Consider the following 19,519-nt stretch of genomic DNA (forward strand, 5'->3'; position numbering starts at 1 on the left):
CCTCCTGACTCCAGGGCCGGTGCTCTATTCACTGCGCCACCTAGCTGCCTCATCAGACGAAATCTTAAAGATCAATCCATTTTATAGATGAAGAAATTAAGAGAGACTTAAAAAGGTTTCACTTAGACTCAGGGTCACACAGCTATTTAAAATGAGAACTGGAATAATGTTCTCCTGATTCTCAGGCCAGCCCACGTTATATTCTGCCATCTCTAATTATAGGGTCATATCATTTTAGATCTGGAAGGAAACCTGAAGCTTGTATTGTCCAAATCCTTAATTTTACAGGTACAGAGATTGAGACCCAGAGAAAGGAAATGAGTTAACCAAGGTAACACAGGAATTTAATAGCAGAGCTGAGATGTAAACCCCGGTCTTTTGTCTCCAAAGCCAAGGTTAAAAAAAAAAAAAAACACGTCAAGACTGGACCTTGGGTACATTTTGAAGTCCATGCAACTTATGCCAGGAAAAATACAATTTATGTAAAAGGGTAAAGATTTTGACTATGAGAACTCTTCCAGCCAAAAGTAGGCTAATAATGGTTTTAAGAGTTTTAATGAATGTGATCTAAATAGTTCCATTGCTGCTATGAGATGTAATCAGTGTCTCTGCAGGCATATGGAAGTCCTGCCAAGTGGTGTCCCACTGACACTAGATAGCCTTTAATAATCCCTTGAGGAGTCCCACCCCAGAATTCTCTTTAGGAACTTGTTGAGATCAGGAAAAGAAATTTGACCCTCCTCTGCCCTCTCTTCTTCCAATAGGAAAGTTCCTTTCCCAAAATTTTCTTTGGCCCTCAGAAAACAAGAAAGAATGCTTGCCAGAAATACACAATCACATTTAAGAAATAACATGTGTCATGAAATTAAAATCAACTCATCCAAGCCCTCTATAGATTTCATTGTTTTGTTGATGTTGTTGTTTTATGTCTTAATTTCTGGTTTAGATACTATTTCCTCATTCCTTTTCTTCAATTAATTGTCCATCCTTTTCTACCTCACTTGCCCCTTTTTTGATACTTTTTACACTAGTGTTTTTTTTTAATTACCAACTGTCTCAAGTCACCTCTCCCACAATAAATTTTCCTTGTGTCTGCCTGTAGTTTCTTTTCACCTATTTAGAAGTCTTCCTGCATAATTTAACTTTTGGTTCTTATTTGTCATTTCCTGGTTTTAAAAAAATAAACTACAACATATTTTTTCAAAACGTTTACTGTAGAAGATTCTTTATCCAAGACAGTTAATTAGGAATATTTACATATTTGGAGATTTTTTGGAATTGCAACATGTATTTTATTTTCTTAAGTATTTTTTTAACATGTGCAATTATAGGAAGGAAGAAAGGAAGGAAGGAAGGAAAGAAGGGGAGGGAAGGGAAGGGGAGAGGAAGGGAAGACAGGAGGAAAGAAGAAAAAGAAAAGAAACACTTCCTGATCTCAAAGAGCTTATATTCTATCAAGGAGTGTGTGTGTGTGTGTGTGTGTGTGTTCATGTGTGTACAAAAAAGTATATATTGTATTTTTTAAAGTGATAAAACTCCTAACAGTCAGCTACTTTCCTGCCCAAGTGTCTAAGAAATTACAACCTTCAAATTCCTTAAGAGTATAGAGAGTTGAAATTCAGTTCTGTCTTTGTGTCCTCACGACCTAGCCCAGTGCCCAGCACATTACTAAGAACGTAATAAATAACTGATTTGTTGTTCATGAGGCAAAGCTTTTTTCACCAGGGTTCAAATTAAGGCTTAATTCTAAGTGTTTTAAAATGTAAATCTGACTCTATATCCAAACTCATGGGATATACAGTGAACCAGATATTTGGATTATCTTTCTTTCCCCTCCTCACCTGCATTATTTTGGCCCCATATAGAAGCTCAGAGTTCAAATTAATAATCACTTGAGACCACAGAGCTTCAGCTGGCTGGATATGTTCCAGAAAATCCAATGTGAATCTCTGAAGACTGAAGTGATTAATTTGAGGAAGCATACTATATGAAATATATCAGTTTGATGATAAATGCATAGACATTTATTCTGCAAAGGGTCTGTGCACCCAGGACACTAGCCATAAATGAACACATGTATGAACTATATCTTTTAGTAAATAGAGTTTTATTTTTTATTTCTCCTCCACTCAAATCTCTTGCTGTTCCAGTTTACCTGGTACCATCATCTCACCTACAGTTTATTCTGAATTAGTTTCAACAAGCATTTTTTACTTTCTAGGCCACCTGAACATTTAGGACATTCCTTCCATTCACTAAACAATTTATTAAGAAGGATATGTGTTAATACCTAATATTATAGTGGACAAAATCTTTATTTGTTGACTGATAGCTGTAAGGGTTATGGGATTTAAAGATCTTCCATGCCCCATTGGACTTGCTGATGTAGCAGGAAGGGGCGGAGCAAGAGGAAGCGGAAGCCAAGCTGGAGCTCCTGCGGTGGCTAGCGGTGGAGGCAACGGCAGCAGCGGCAGCAGAGGCAGCGGCAGCGCGAAGCCCTTTTTGAGTCAGCCAGAATTTCTGCTAAGGACTCCTGCTGAGGACTGCCAGGGGCCGGAGCTTCTGGGAGCACGCTTCCGGGACTCTGGGTGGTTGCTGTGAGTGGGGAGAGGAGGACCTTTGCCTGAGGTAGCCTGTTCTGTTTTAAAGGCTTGAGAATGTGGGTGCTTTCTACTTTATCTACCTGTGCCAATGTCATAACTACTCTGATGGCTTTCACTTTCTGGTTTTGGGACTCAGTCTTTTGGTATCTTAATAAATTTTCTAGCTTATTCCCCCATATGGCAAGCATGATGTATTTTGTAATGGATAATTATATCAGCATATCTGTAATTTCCATAGGCATTGTGAATATGGCATTGCTGATACAATAGCCCACCATGCTTTCTTTGCTCCTTTAAAGAGCATTAAGGTGGGTAGATATGGCATAGATTCATTTTTTGAATAACCCTTACTTTCTGAATTTTTACTCAACATTCTGTATTCTAGAGATGTTATCATAGTAACTACATTCTAGGATACCTTTATCTAAATAACACATGATATGGATTTGCACGAGAATACATGCTAAGAAATTGTGTTACAGTGCTAAACATTTATTAAGTATAAGAGAGAGAGAGAGGGAGAGAGAGAGAGAGACAGAGAGAGAGAGAGAGAGAGAGAGAGAGAGAGAGAGACAGAGAGAGAGACAGAGATTTTTTTTTAAAAGCAATCGGGGTTAAGTAACTTGCTCAAGGTTACATGGCCAGTTATTTCTGGGTGTGGTGCTGAGTATCTGAGCCCGGGATTCGATCTCCAGGTCATCCCGACACTGGAGACGGTGCTCTTACTTGCTGTGCTACCTGGCCACCCCGAGAGAGATTTTTATACAAGAAATAACGGACAGTTTTCAAAGGAAGAAATCCTACTAACAATCATGAAAAATACTCAAAATCACTGAAAATTAGGGAAATGTAAATTAACACAAAGGTTTTACCTTATACTCATCATATTGATAAAAATGATAAATGAAGAAAATGACATATTAGAGGGGCTGTGGGAAGACAGGTACACTAAGAGCCACGAATTGGTATAATCATTCTGAAGAAGAATTTGGAAGAATGTTCCAAAAGTCAATAAACTATGACCTAGCAATCCCACTACTAGGATTATACCATGAAAACATCAAAGACAGAGGAAAAGGAATATAGATAGTTAAGTGGTACACGGATAGAGGATAGTGGGCTTGGAATCTGGAAGACTCGTCTTCATGAATTAAAATACAGTCTCAGACACTTATACTTGTATGACCCTTGGCAAGTCACTTAGCCCTGTTTGCCTCAATTTCCTCATCTTTAAAATAAACTGAAGAAGGAAATAGCGAAACACTCCAGTATCTCTGCAGAGTAAACCCCAATAGGGTCATGAAGAGTAGGGCATGACTGAAAATAACTTAACTATATATGCATACATACACAATACATATATACACATGTGTATACAAATATACACACATACATGTGTATCTGTATATACAGATGTTATTTATGTATATAGGATAGAGACATACACAGTTTTTAATATATGTATATGTGCATAGTCTAGGCAATATGTATATATATGCATGTGAATCCACATGTATATGTATTGTATGTGTATGTATAGCAGCTCTTTTTGTAGTAGCAAAAATGAGAAACTAAGAGATAGATACTTATTAAGAAATAGCTATATAAATCATGGCTTATGTATATACTGGAATACTTTTATTATACGATAAGAAACAAAGTTTCTTATGACTTTCAGAGGAAACTGGGAAGACCTATATGAATTGTGAGCATAACCAGGAATTTATAAAATGGCAGCAACATTGTAAAGAACAACATTGAATGACTTAAGGACTCTGAAAAATGCAGTAATAAACTTAAATTGTGGGGGGCCCTTAAGGAAATATGCTACCTACTATTGAGAGAAGAATCATGGACTCAAGGTGAGGAAGAAAACATACACTCTTGGACATTACCAATGAGAGAACATGCTTAGCATGACTATACATATTTGTTATGAGGTCTCCTTCCCTCCTTCTTTCCTTTCTCCCTTCTTTATGGAAGAGTGTGAGGAGACAAAATAAATGCTTTGTTAAAAAAAATAAAAGCAAAGAATGCAATGAATTCTTAAAAAATAACAATGTTACTTACCAGTGGTATTACTTTTATGAATTAAAAAAGATTCATGAAAAGAGTTTACAAAAAAGAAATCACCAGAAATACATACCTTTTTCCCTGGTGTCCCAGGTAAGCCTGGGTATCCTGGTTCTCCTGGGGGACCTGATACTCCTTGTTCTCCCTAGAAAATAGAATGGTTCCATGAATACTATTGAATTACTAGATGCATTCAGACCAAAAACTGCCTTTCCTCAAAACGCTGATATCTGGAATTTAGTATTTACATATTAGGTCTTTCAAAGTGACTGATCCATGTTGTAGATATTACCTATGTTCAGAAAGTCAAATGAAGTTAGAATTATAATTTCTTTTGTCTCTTTCTCTTAGTCAACTGAAATTCTCATCTCAATTATTTATGATATACCAATCATAAATGTTTAATTTACTTACTTTATTACTATCAGTTTAAAAAAAATCTTTTGTCCACTAAAATCCTAAAGTGGTGTGTGATTGAGACTTGGAAGTGGCCATAGGTCACTGGCAGACAGACTTCAGCAGGTCCTGCCACATACAATTGTAGGGTCTTGAAGTATGGGCCTGATTAAAAAAAAAACTGCCATTCAAGTACTAATAGGAAAATTTGGAGGGGCCTATCAACAGAAGATTGCCAACCACATAATTGTTTGTTTATTTGTGTTACATGTACAAAAAGCTCATGAAGGCTATCAACTAATTTTGAAGGATTTATTGTTTCTATTCAGGGAGAACCCTCACTCATGAAGCTATAGCTGTTGGCAGCCTGAAGTATTTTATACCTTTGCATCTCAAAATATGAGCTTCTTGAGAGAAGAGACTGCCTTTTCATCCCCAGCTCTTAGCATGGTACTCCAGTCATAGTAAATGTTTAATAAATGTGTATTGTTGACTTTTTTATTGTTGCTTAAATTTATATATTTCCTTTACATCACTCTCTCCCAGTTCTGTTTAGACTTCTCCCTCATTGGAGATAATGTATATCAAGTGTTTTGCAAAGCTTACTACATAAATGTGCTTCCTACTGAAAATCCTCAAGTTTATTGTTTATATGTAGCACAGACCAGGAAATAAAAGGTAACTTACAAGCCATGTGCTCCAAGTTTTTCATTCTACAAATGAGGAAAGTGAAACCTAAGGAGCTTACATGACTTTTACAAGTTCACATATGTAATAAAGGTCAAAATTAGGATATGAGTACAGGTTCTGGGGCAGCTTGGTGACACAGTAAATAGAGTACTAATCTCAGAGTCAGAAAGACTCTTCTTTCTGGTTTAAATCTGGCCTCATACACTTACTGTCTGTGTGACCCTGGGCAAGTCACTTAACCTTGTTTGGCTTGGTTTCCTCATCTGTAAAGTGATCTGGAGAAGGAAATGGCAAACCACTCCAGTATCTTTGTCAAGAAAGCCTCAAATGGGGTCACGAAGAGTCAGACAAGACTTAAAAATAACTTAACAACTTTTCACTCCAGATCCATTGTTTATTCTTTCCATTAAATTATGTTTGTTATATTCAAATGTCACCTCCTTTGTGAAACCAACCCTGGTTCTCCTATCTGGATAATACCTCATCTTCCTCTGAATCTTCTTATATTGTATACTTTTCTTAATAACTTAGGATATTTTATTTTTCATCATTTATTTCTGACATGCAATTGTTCCTATAGTGTATGATTGCTTTGAGGGCAGTGATTTATATCATAATCTTTTCTGTATCTCTTAGAGTGAATGGAACAGAGTCCTGGAACACAGTAGTTACATAATAAATGTTTGGTGTTTTCTTTTTTTTTTTCTCTTTGGAGGGGGGAGAGCAGGGCAATTGGGTTAAGTGACTTGCCCAAGGTCACATGGCTAGTTTTGTGTTAAGTGTCTGAGGCTAGATTTGAACTCAGTTCCTCCTGACTCCAGGGCCGGTGCTCTCACTGCAACACCTAGCTGCTCTATAACGTTTAGTGTTTTCTTTTTGTTTTTTCCCTCTATCTTGTTATATATTCCTTTAAAATCAGGGTTGACAGATGAATATTATATGAATTCACAATAGTATATTTAGATAACTCTTACTTTTCTTCCTCATAAGGATGCTTTTGTTTTTTCTCAGAATTTCATTCTTTTTTTTTTTTTACTTTTTTGGTCTTTATTAATTTGTTTACTTTTAGTTTACAAGATCATTACCACAATTCCTTGAGTTTCAAATTTTCTCTCCTTCACCCCCTCCCCACCATGGTGGCATACAATCAAGTATAGTATCTGCAAATACTTTCACATTAGGCATTATAGGTTATAAAGAAGGATTGTATCAGATGGAATGAATGGGAAAGAGGAAACAAAACCAAACAAGAAAAAGAAAAAGAGCAGGTAGTTTGCTTCAATCTGAGTTCAAACTCAGTTCTTTCTCTGGATGTAGACATCTCTCTCCATCATAAGTGTTTTGGGGTTGACTTATAACCCTGGATTGCTGAGAAGATCCCAGTCTATCAAAGTTGGTCATCACACATACGTTGTGTCTGTAATTGTGTACAAATTCCTCCTGGCTCTACTCTTCTCACTCAGCATCAGTTTGTATAAGCCTTGCCAGGTAAATATGAAGTCCATCTGCTCCTCATGTCTTATAGCACAATAGTATTCCATAACATGCATATACCACAACTTGTTCAGCCATTTCCCAATTGATGGGCACTCCCTTAATTTCCAATTCTTTGCCACCACAAAAAGAGCTGCAATAAATATTTTTGTACATATGGGTCTTCCTCCCACTTCTATGATCTCTTTGGGATACAACCCCAGAAGTGGTATGGCTGGGTCAAAGGGTATGAAATCATTTATAGCCCTTTGGGCATAATTCCAGATGGCTCTCCATGTTTGGTGTTTTCAAAGAATATGATGATATTGTACATTAGCCTTTCTTTTCCTTTGCTACCAAATTTCTTTGTTCTATATAATTATTTTCCCATATTACTATTATAAAATTGATATTCAGGCATTCCCTCCAGCCCTGACCTTTGAATGCTTTCGCATCATTAAAAAGGGAGTAATTCTCTCTTTCTGACCATAAAAAGTCATTTAAATCACCTTATGGTAGATATTCTTTGCTTCTCACTATATGTTATATTTGTATCTTTTGATGAGTTATAGGATTATAGTGTCATAGGATAGAGTGGGAAGATATGCTAGAAGTAATATAACCCAACTACTTCATTTTCCAATGAGGACTGAGGTCCAAAGAGGCTATGATTTTCCCAAGTTTGAGCAGGTGATAAAGAGGTGACAAGGAGGATGTCCTCTACCTCTAAATTCAGTTTTGTTTTATTTTGTTTTTTTTCCTGCTGATCATCTATTTAGAAAATAAGAGAAATCACCCTGAACCATCTCCAGGATATTTAATTAGACAAATTTATGTGCCAATTATATTCTGCTCAACTATCTTTATAGCAATGGAACCAGGCCTAGAGTGTGCCCATTCCTGGGATCTTCTGCTTCCCCTTTTGTATAATCAGGAAGCTGATGCCCATTAATAGGGAGGTCTTTGGGCTATGGGAAACAATTGCTGTTGCTTATTCTTTGTATCCCCAGAATTTGGCAAAGTGCCTGGCACATAGTAAACTTGTCGATGGACTGATTGATTGGTAATGTGATCCAAGTATCCCTATAATGAACAGTGAGAGCCCACCACCTGATGTGGGGAAAATAAAAGTAACTGCAATGTCTTAACCTTGTACAAATTTAATCCTGACCTGTGGAATCCTAAGTGCTCACCCTTTTTCTTCTAGTGGCAAAGGAAGAGACTATGGGTGGAGTAGCAAAAACAAACAAACAAAACCTAGCAACACTCTTTGGAAAAAAGCAACTTAAGGGGTGGCCAGGTAGCACAGTGAGTAAGAGCACCAGCTCCAGTGTTGGGATGACCTGGGGATTGAATCTGGGCTCAGATACTTAGCACCACACCCAGAAGTAACTGGGCTTGTAACCTTGAGCAAGTTACTTAACCCCAATTGCTTTAAAAAAAAAGATTTAAAGAAAAAAGCAACTTGAAACAATAATGTCATGTTTGACATTATGCAAATAATGGTAAATAATTTTTAAAAAGAAGCAAAGTAACCCTATATTGGTTGTGGCTATTTGTGTAGTTTGTATTAATAATAGCTGTACTGATTAATCTATGTACTTAAAAAAAAAGAAAACTTTTTAACATTCATCACATTAAATCTTTCTTTATTTAATAAGCAGGAAAAAAATGACATTCCTCATTATGATTCTCTCTGAAGCATTTCCAAATTAACCAGAAACAAAATTACCTTGATTCCAGGAGGCCCAGATATTCCTTGAATTCCAGGTTCACCTCTATTTCCCTGTTGATAGAAACAGCAAGAAGGGTTGGGTTCTTTTGCCTTGTTTGTTTGTTTGAAGTTAGAGTAAGAAACTTTAGTCATGCATATTAACCAAAGGTACTTAGGAAGATCTGTTCAAAATGATTGTTTAAAATACAAAAGTTGAATCAAATATTATTCAGTTTGGGAGGGCTTCACATTTTTAATCACTCTAAAATAAGGCTTTTATAATTTCCAACTATCTGTTTTCAAAACTAGTTTAAGGTGACTCCTCTACACCCCTGAATATGGTAGTTTTGTTTCCCTCCTCATCCTGGATTCTCTCTGCAAAAACTATAACTTGTCAATGCCTCTACCCCTAAAATGTTTCACTCAGAACTGACAATACAATACTATCAGTATTGTTTCACCTGAGCAAACTACAATTGGACTATTACCTTTCTCTCTGACATTGTGCTAGTACAAACTCAAATTGAATTAGCTTTTTCTTATTCCATATCACACTATCTACTCATTTGACCTAAAACATGACTGTTGCATAACATAAAAGCCCAGTTTGATACTGTTGTCATCTAATATGGAGATATTTCTTATTCTAATTGTCCTAATTTAGGCCAATGAAGTCTATGCTAGACATGTTAAGTCTTTCATTCTCACATAAATTGCCTTCAAGTCATATTTCTTTCCCTTTTCTAAACTTGTTTAATTCCTTGAACCCATGTACATAAGTATACACTTATGACATTTCATCTTGTTAGATTGGTTCCAAAATTTTAGTCTATTTGGATTTTAATGGATCCTACTTCTTTCATCAAAAATATAAGCTATTCCTCCCAATTCAGTGTTATCTGAAAAATTATTATGCATGCCATTGATGCTTTTTTTTTTTTTTGCCTTTTTGGAGGGCAATTGGGGTTAAGTAACTTTGCCCAAGGTTACATGGCTAGTTTTTTTTTGTGTGTGGGTGTTAAGTGTCTGAGGCAGAACCAAACTCGGGTCCTCCTGATTCCGGGGCCGGCGCTTTGCTCACTGAGCTACCTAGCCACCCTATGGATGCTTTCTTTCAAGCAATTTTTATAAATGCTCAAAAGAATAAGACCTACTTAGGTTTTTCAAGGGATATTTCACTAATGACTTTCCTCTAGAATGACATCAATATTATTTCCAATATAATGTAAGAGATTCACATTATATTCAACTATAGCATAGAGATAGTGTGACTTTACTGGAAGAGGAAACTCCCAAGAGAGAACACTCCCCCTACCAATGAGGAGCAGCACCTTCTCTGTAGCTTATTGAGTTAGTTGTCTTTCTGTAGCAGAGATGTCACGCTCTCCCAAGCCACTAGTAAAACTCCTAAGTTCTACTAAACTAGATTATTATGTAATTGGGAAATGTTTAACAAAATAAATAAAAATATAATACACTGTGGATAATGTTAAGTTATGGTTTTCTAAGTCAATATGGGACATCAGGTTTCTATCTGAGTTTGATACCACTAGTCTGGAGCACAGAGGGGTAAAATTACTGACCCAGAGTCACATATCTAAGATGTGACTGCGGTAAAATTTAAACCCAACTCTTTTTTCCACTATGCCATATTGCCTCTTTAAATAAAAATGCATTTGCTGCAACACTTCCAGAAGATAATTTATAATAAGATAACCTCTAGTCCATTCTAATTCATAAATTACAGGGACCTTTTTATGACAGGTAAAAGATCTAGGAAGGATAATCTAAAGATACAATAGGATAACTATATGCTTAGAGGGAACAAGACAAATTATCATATTAGATGACAACAATATCACACCTGGCTTTTACATTGCAACAGTTTTTATGCATCAATAGCATTTTAGGCCACATGATTTGATCTCTGGTAGATAAGAATTCATACATATATGTTAAATATATGGATACATAGAGAGATTTATAAAAGTACTAACAAGTCTCCTAAGTATTTGTTTCAACTTCCACACCTACTTTCTATTGTATTCTGTACATTTTAAAATGTTTTATAGATTTTTTTAAAATTTCTGTTTCTATTGCTACCAACTAGTTTACCCAACCTCCCCTCAAACAGAAAAGAGAAGTCCTCCCTTTTAACATATATGCATAGTCCAGCAAAGCAAATCCACACATTGACAATTTGAAAATACACGTGTCCTTCTGTATCTTTAATCTATCACATCTATGTCAAGTGGTGTCATGTGTGTTTCATCAACTACCTTTTGAACACTGATCCTTCCTGTATAACCCCTCCTCAGTCACTTCTGTTGATAATTCATCCAGACATAAGTACTTTTCAAAGCTTTGTCATGTACTATTTTCTCATCTCCCTCTGCCCTCTTTCCCTTGGTGACCAGTTCCCATTAGTGCAATTATCATTTCAACATAAATTACTCCATACATGCATATGCATGCACACATGTATGAATATAATAATGTATTATAAATAATCATATGTATATAACATAAACATGTGTATATACACATGTGCATGTATATTTATGCATACACACATCTGCAGATAAACACATTCATAATTTCAGTTCTATATTGATTGTATACTGGACACCTCCATCAGGATATCTCCCTGAAATTTCAACTCCAATATTTTTTAAAATGAATCTCATCATTTTCCTCAATAAAACCTACCCCTCTGATAACTTTCCTACCTTTATTGAGGGCACTACCATACTCAGTCATTAATATTTATAATTTTGAATGGAAATTCGACTCTTCTTCCATTAAGTTCATGTATCTAATACTTTTCAGTCTAGTTAGATTCTATCTTGGCAACACCTCACACATCTATCCCCTTCTCTCCACTAAAAGGGCCAACATCCTAGCTCAAGATCAAATCACGTCATTTGGACTACTACAATAGCCTTCTAGAAGACAATGGAAAACAAGGCATCAGAAATCAATAGGTCTAGGCTTTACCTCTCCTCCCCAAATTAGCAATGCATTCATTGTTCAGAGTAGGCAAGCCATCCCTATGCTAATGAAAAGAATTGACTCAGGGTGGCCAGGTGGCAGGAGACCTGGGATTGGTTCCCGGGCTCAGATACTTAACACCCACACAAAATAACTGGCTGTGTAACCTTGAGCAAGTTACTTAATCCCAACTGCTTAAAAAAAAAGAATTTACTCATTTGTTTATTATGCTTAAAGAAAGTGTTGGTATAATGATTGCCTATTCTAATTAGACCTTATCCTATTTCTTTTTTTTGCATCCAAGAGATATGACAGAATAAGTTCAATTATTTATTTCTTCTCATTTTATTTTTATGAATAGAAAGTGCCAGGATATATTTATGTTAAGTAGGAATAAATAAACAAAGGTAATTACCAAGTATTCTGTCATAAGGGGTATCCACTAGATGGACAATTGTAATTTGTGCTTCATTTAAAGAAAACACATTCAAAAATCAAAATTTATGTATATATATTTTTGGAAGGGGGAAGGCAAGGTAATTGGGGTTAAGTGATTTGCCCAAGGTCACACAAGCTAGTAAATGTGTCAAGTATCTGAGGCCGAATTTGAATTCAGGCCCTCCTGACTCCGGTATCTTTGCCAACTCTTTGCCTCAAAGAATTTGACGTGACTGAAATGAATGAACAATGATGATTAAAGACAGTTTCCTCAAATCTAACCTATATATGTGGCTGTGCTCCCTATCACATTGGAAAGCAATCTTACTTGACTGGATCTTGAAATGAAAATAAAGGAGGCTGCTGTAATGGTATTCCTGACTGTTTTTTCTTTTCCTTTGTATTCTCAGTGCCTGGCACATCTCCTGGCACACAGAAAACTCTTCATTCATTATTGTTCATGGAAAAAAGAGAAGGGAAAAGGGATGAGAGGAAAAGAGAGGAAAGGACAGGACAGGAAATGAAAGAAAAGAACATTTCTTTACATTATTTATGGAAATTATAAATATCCAGGATGGCTTAGACTATAAAGAGACAATTGAAACATTGAACCCACTTACGTAAGATTCCACTGCTAATGATAATGATTAAATATAATTTTTTGTACCCTAATTAGATCCAGAGTTTGAACTAATCAGCTAGACTTCTTTGCTTTGCTTTGCTTTAAAAATGCCCTTTCCTAAGCGGAGGCCAGGTGGCTGAGCAAGTAAGAGCACCGGCCCCAGTGTTGGGATGACCTGGGGATCAAATCCAGGCTCAGATACTTAGCACCACACCCAGAAATAACTGGCCATGTAACCTTGAGCAAGTTACTTAACCCCGATTGCTTAAAAAATAAAATAAAATAAAAATGCCCTTTCCTGTGTCTGTAACTTGAAAGACCAGATAAGGTCAACAATGGGTATTCTCCCTGTTTGTAACAGGATGCCTAGACATTCAGAATCAACACTACAATTGAATTTTAGCTTACCTTCAACCCAGGTATTCCAGGCTGACCAGGTGATCCATCACGTCCAATCAAACCCTGTAATTTTACAAAATTAAATCTCCAGAAAGCAACTTTTAATGTTTCAGACTTGAAAAATGGAAGTTTCCAATTAATACAGTAGGAGTAACATCATCCTTTTCCTACCCCCCCCCCAAGGAAATTCCAACAAAGGGTAAAAGAATGATCGAAAATCTCATTTTAGCTGTAGAAAAGTCAACCACTGACCAATTCCACCATTTGATAAAAGTTAACTAATGATACTCATTATCTGACATAGAGAAGATAGTAAAGAACAGATTGTTTACATACTCTTCCTTCTTCCTATTCTCAGTCATAAGAATAAGGTTGTTTCACCAGGAGAAATTCCCCTGATTTTTTCCAAGTAAAACATCATGCCAGGAAGAAAAACAAAATCTGTTTCAAGCTATATAGTAGCCATCCTTTATATTAATCAAGTCATTTAAAACAAGAAAGCTATCAATTAAAATAATGACATAATAGTTTCTTTGTTACAATAACATAATCCACCTCAGCTAAGTGTGTTGAGGTACCCCTTGGGTTGTTAGAATAATAGTAAAACATAAAATTCTACTAATTGATCTCATAAAGGCACAATTTAAGAATCACTCAAGAAGATAGTCCAAGTTTAATATTTAGTAGAAGGAATAGACCTGTGTTTTTACTGACTTAGAGAATTCTTAGATGAGGAATCTACCTCCACTATAGAAAGTCTGCAGTCCTTTCTCAGCAATTTCAAGTCTTAAGGAGATGCCTATAGCAACGAGAGGTTAAGTGGTCCCATAGCCAGTGTAAAAAGGAGACTTGAACCCAGTTTTTGTTGGTATCAAGGATGGCCTGCTTTCCACTGTATTACTCTGCCATTCATATTTTTCTTTCTTCATTACTAATTTGGCCATTGAGACAAATAATCAGGTGTGTTTCTTTCCCAACCTTTTACAGAAGAACTCGGTGAGAAATAATCTATCTTTAAAAAATTATTCTTCCTATAATACCTCCCTCCCTTCCACCTCCCCCCACACTCAAAAATTGGATTGGCCTTTTTTTGGGTAAAAAAGCCTAAATATTTACTCTTAGATGAAATCCACCAAAAAACTTCATATTTTCCAGTAAGTAGACCATCTGATATACTTTTAAGGCTCATGAAATTAATAAAAGTCATAAATTTCAAAATACAAAACTTCAGCTTTAATGATAGTAAATTGCAGATAAAAGAATTTGTAGGCTAACATCAACAAACATTTTTAGCAATAAGTTTAGGAATCTTTATAGTCTTATGTCCCATATGATTTTCATTAATTTCAGCATTGCAACGAATTTATGCTTTCTATACTTGGCACTTCCAAAAGAAATTTTCGAAAAACTTTAGCAGAGCATTGGAAGGTCTAGCCCAAACCCAGTCTTCTTGATTGGTAAGCCAGGAGAAGCTGGTCTAGAAATCTTCACTTATGAACACTGAGCTCTGATTTCAGTGATTAGCACAGTGCCTGGCATGTAGTAGTCACTTAATAAATGTTTATTGATTAATTGACTGAATTCAGAGAATTACAGTTTCTAATTTACCTATACAGACTGGGCTGAGAAAATTAAGTGGTTGGCCTACATTTTTCATAGGCAAAATCAAGCACAAGCATAGATCATTTAAGCTTTAAGGGACTTCAAAGATAGACTTATGTAATACCCTCATATTATTGAGCGTTGATTTGTAATGTTTGAAAGGCGAAGCAGCTCAAGGTCATTGTTAGCCAGCGAGGAAGCTGAGATTAGAAGGGCAGTGCTTCTAATTCCCATTACAGTGATCCTTTCATCATACCTACTTCCTAACAGCTGCCCTTTATTAAGTCTTTCTGGAAACAGGCAACATAGTTGGTCCTAACAAAGCCTTCTGGAAACTGTAATGTTATCTTCTGCTTGTTTACTGTTTCTCTCTCCCGACTCTCCTCCCCCTGCCATGCAATAATGCCATATAGTGGGTGGGTATGTTAATATTTTTAAAACTGAAGTTAATTTTGTCCTTTGGGATAATTAGAATATCACATTGGAATGCCAAAACCAGGGCTGGGAATCACTGAAATTCTGTAATTGTGTCTACTCATTGGCAATACACTCTCCTAATTCACATGCAAGCATATCACAGGATGTTAGAATATACTTCCCACCAGCGAGCTAGCTCTTTAGGTCAAGCCTCAGAAGGCAGCGACAAACGTAATGACCTAGCACAGCTCATCTGCGAGTTAGTGGTTCAAAAAGTTATTTGCAGAATTGGTCATTTTTTGAAGTCCTACTTCAAACTCAGTGATTACAACCTATCGCTTTATTGTGTTTTTTCCCCTCTTTTACTTCTTTCCTATACTTTCATCTACTTTGTGTTATAGGGGATATGCCATGGGATTTCAAGTCAGACAGTGTTGGTTCAAAACACCACTGTGGTACTTATTAGCTTCATGACTTGGATGTCACTACATCTTTATGGGCCTTGCTTTTCTTTAAAAAAAAAATAAAGTATTAAACTGAATGTTCACTAAGGACTTTCTAGTTTTAAAACAGAAGGGTTAGTGCAGTTTTTAGCTTCATAGCTTAAAACTGCATAAAGATTTTTGGGATATCCTGTAAGTCTACATGTCAATAAGGGTCTAGTATATCACAAATCCCAAAAAGTTAGGGATCATTCTTGGTCCTCTTTATGTCCAATAAGGGGACAGACTTAGCAAGAAAGTGGAGGTGGGGTTGGTGTAGTGAGGAAAACAGAGAAGTCAAACTTTCTGAGTTTCCAAGTCTGTTTTGTTTCTATGTCAGTTCTGTGTCAAATATGTCATAAACTAGCTCTATTTTGTCTCTCTATATTACAAAATGCTTTTCTGTGACATTAGATGTTTTTAAACAAGTAGCTAAATAATATGTTTTCATCCTAAATTACCTGTAGTATCCATTGTTACACAATGTAGCACAGTAATTCCTTTAAAAAAGTGTATCAACATACATTTAACCCAGGTGCTCCTTTCTTTCCTTGTGGTCCAGGAGGCCCAATTTCTCCCTAAAATTAAATGTAGATAAAATTAAAAGCTTTAATGAAAATAAAGGACATCTTTCCCAGTATGTTTTTCTTTTGAATCCATCTATAGCCATGAAAAGGAGAGGGGAGAAATAATGAAAAGCCAATTGGACCTTTATAGCTTCCACGTATGTCCAACCTGGAGAATTTCTGCTATTGGGCTCAATCACTGATTAGTGATTCTCTCTCCAAGTTTATTTCAGTAAATATCAAGTAGTCATATTTGACTTACCCCATACTATTTGGCCATCCCTTCCACAACATCAATCCCCTTGCCTTTTCTCTTCCCATGCCCATTCCCCAATTTTGGAACATGACTTATCCACTTGTTCATTGTTTTTTGAACTCTTTAATGGCTGCATTCATTCTGCCTCTATTTGTTCAGACCAAAATATCTATCCGTGCCCAACACTCCCCTTCATGTATTGTTTCTCCCAATTAGAATATAAACCAATTGAAGACATGAGACTGTCTTTTCTTTTGGATCTGTAGTCTCAAAACTTTGTAGCATGCTTGGCATGAAGTAAGTGCTTAATAAATGCTTTTTCACTCATGGATTCCTTCCTTTTAGTTTCTCACTGTACAGAGTTGGGCAAAATGAAGGGCCAGAGGGAACCTGAGAAAATTTTGAGGAGGGAAAATGGAGGTGAATCAACATCCCCTCCTTTTTTTTGAACTAAAGAAGGATGAAGTGCTAAAAATACCCTAGAGACAGGGACAGAAAGAAATCAGGAGAGGGAAACCATTCATTAGGAAGGTAAGGAAAACACAAATAGATAAGGAACTATATTGAGGTATTAGCTAGAGTTTTCTAAAGTTAAGTTTTTAAAATCATCAATTTTGTTGATAAAAATATTTGATACAGCAGTTTGGAACACATACATACATGTATGTATGTATGTATGTACACATCTATATCACATAAATACAAGAAATATATTACTCCCTATTTAAGTAGACAGACAAGATCTTTCAAAACTAATCAATACTCACCTTTTGTCCCATTAACCCTTGGCTTCCAGGAAATCCAGGAATTCCCTAAAAAACAAACATTTAAAAATGTATTATACTTTTCTAGACAATATAGTACTGTGGTGAGGACAGCTTCAGAAATATGATATAAATAGCAACATTTCTACCTCATGTCATGATTCCTAAAATAAAAGTCTACTATTTAGGAAAATTCAATTTTGCAGGAAAGGATGTTATAAAAAATTAACACCACTTAGGGTCCAGCAGCTATTTGTCAGTGGGCTAATCTGTGCGTCATTAAAATGCAAGTTAAGTGAAAAAGATATGTAAGCAATGTCATCTTGTTCCTTATTCAGAATAAGATTTCTGGGTCATATGAGCAATAAGATAAAGGACTAGACTTTTTCTCTGATCCACATGACCTTTCAAACCTTTCTAAAACACAAGTTATGTACCAAAAATAAAGCAACTTCCACTGTCTTCATGTTTTAGGAAAACCAGAATCTAAAAAGTTTTGGGGTTTTTTTTTAATGAATTACAGTTTCCTGATTCTGAGCTCACTTGGTACCCCTCCCCCTCCTCTACACTACCAGAAAGGCTGCACTATCAAACCCAAGGGCACAACACAAGCTTACAATAAAATTCATACCCCTACTTCTTTCCCATTTCCCTTAATCTAGTGCTGTAGAAACCCTAGCTCCAGGCTACAGAAGTTTACTCAGTCCTCAACAGCTAGACTGACCACAGCCCTTCAGAAGCAAAATTCTACTGTGGGATACAACCTGAGAGAAGCAATGGTGCAAAGTTCTGAACTGCCAGTGCCAGAGCCAACAGGGCTGCAAAGTTCTGAACTTCTGATTCTGGGCCAGAGAACTGTGGAACACAGGCAGTGGGACAGGTCACTAGGACAAGACACTGTGCATGTGGGGAGGATGTGCAGCACTCTACTAAGTGTGAAGGAAAGAGCACACCATACAGCTTGGGCCATTTCTGACCACTCAAAAGTCATTTGGGGCAGAGACCTAGGCTATTGAACCATTAAATTGCCCAGCATGCCAGGAGGGTAAGATACTTTGAGATCTATCCCCCAAGGAAATTTCAATCAGAGGGGAAGGAGTCAGGAAGTAAGTAATAAAAAAATGGGAAGTGGCAGACTGAAAGTACCAAAGTTATCAAGAAGAAGAAAACGCAAAGACCTTTAACATAAACAGAAGAATCAACAAATGGCCTCCAGATCTAGTAAATGAGTTCAGGCTTCTATGAATAAATACTGCAAAATGAAAGAAAATGATTCAATACCTGAGGCAGAGGAACCTATAGAATTTGAAGAGAACATGGAATTATAATGTTTCTGAATGGTTTAAAAGAGAAGTAAGAATCATGAGAGAAGATTATGCTCTGCACAAAAAATAATAATAACACTTAACAAATAGAAAATTTTGAATCCACAGTGTCAAGCTTCACCAAAGGAACAAGAGAAAGAACAATAGATTGGGAATGCAAATACACAAATGAAGGGCAACCTTGAAGAGAATCAATGAACAATAACATTAAGAGAAAAAATTCTCACAATGTAAGGAAAACACACCATCTTGAAGACAGAAAACATAGAGATAACCTAAGGATCATAGATATCCCAAAACAACAAAACATGATAAAAACTAAAAACTTAATAGCTTAATAAAGGAAAGAGAACTGCCCAGACCATTCAAACATAGCAAATGAAATTCTAATGGAAAGAATTTACAGATCTCAGAACAAACTAAAATGAAAACACCAGAAATACATATTCCATATCCTGTTTATAACAAACAGTGCAAGTTTATTCATGTATAGGAGATCTAATTCATCTCATCATGCTTAAGGTACAAACTTAATATATTGATATGGCCTTCTTTTCTTTTCGGTTTTTGGAGGGCAATTGGAGTTAAGTGACTTGCCCAAGGTCACATGGCTAGTTTTTGTTAAGTGTCTGAGGCTGGATTTGAACTCAGGTGCTCCTGACTCCAGGGCCGGCGCTCTATTCACTGTGCCACCTAGCCGCCCCACTT

General features: G+C 36.2%; 1 protein-coding gene across 1 annotated transcript in view; it reads right to left on the reverse strand.

Moving 5' to 3' along the window:
* Positions 1-19,519, reverse strand: part of COL21A1 (collagen type XXI alpha 1 chain) — a 252,989-nt gene that overhangs the window by 17,665 nt on the left and 215,805 nt on the right. The window contains exons 18-22 of the mRNA XM_069070650.1: positions 17,490-17,534; positions 16,425-16,478; positions 13,409-13,462; positions 8,968-9,021; positions 4,750-4,821 (exon numbers count right to left, since the gene is read on the reverse strand). Coding sequence (XP_068926751.1) covers positions 4,750-4,821; positions 8,968-9,021; positions 13,409-13,462; positions 16,425-16,478; positions 17,490-17,534 — 279 coding nt within the window. The remainder of the gene's footprint in view (positions 1-4,749; positions 4,822-8,967; positions 9,022-13,408; positions 13,463-16,424; positions 16,479-17,489; positions 17,535-19,519) is intronic.

This window comes from Petaurus breviceps, unplaced genomic scaffold (genome assembly GCF_028583685.1).
Source record: "Petaurus breviceps papuanus isolate PSGF00001 unplaced genomic scaffold, PetGlider_PUasm1.0 90822, whole genome shotgun sequence".
Classification (NCBI taxonomy): Eukaryota; Metazoa; Chordata; class Mammalia; order Diprotodontia; family Petauridae; genus Petaurus; species Petaurus breviceps.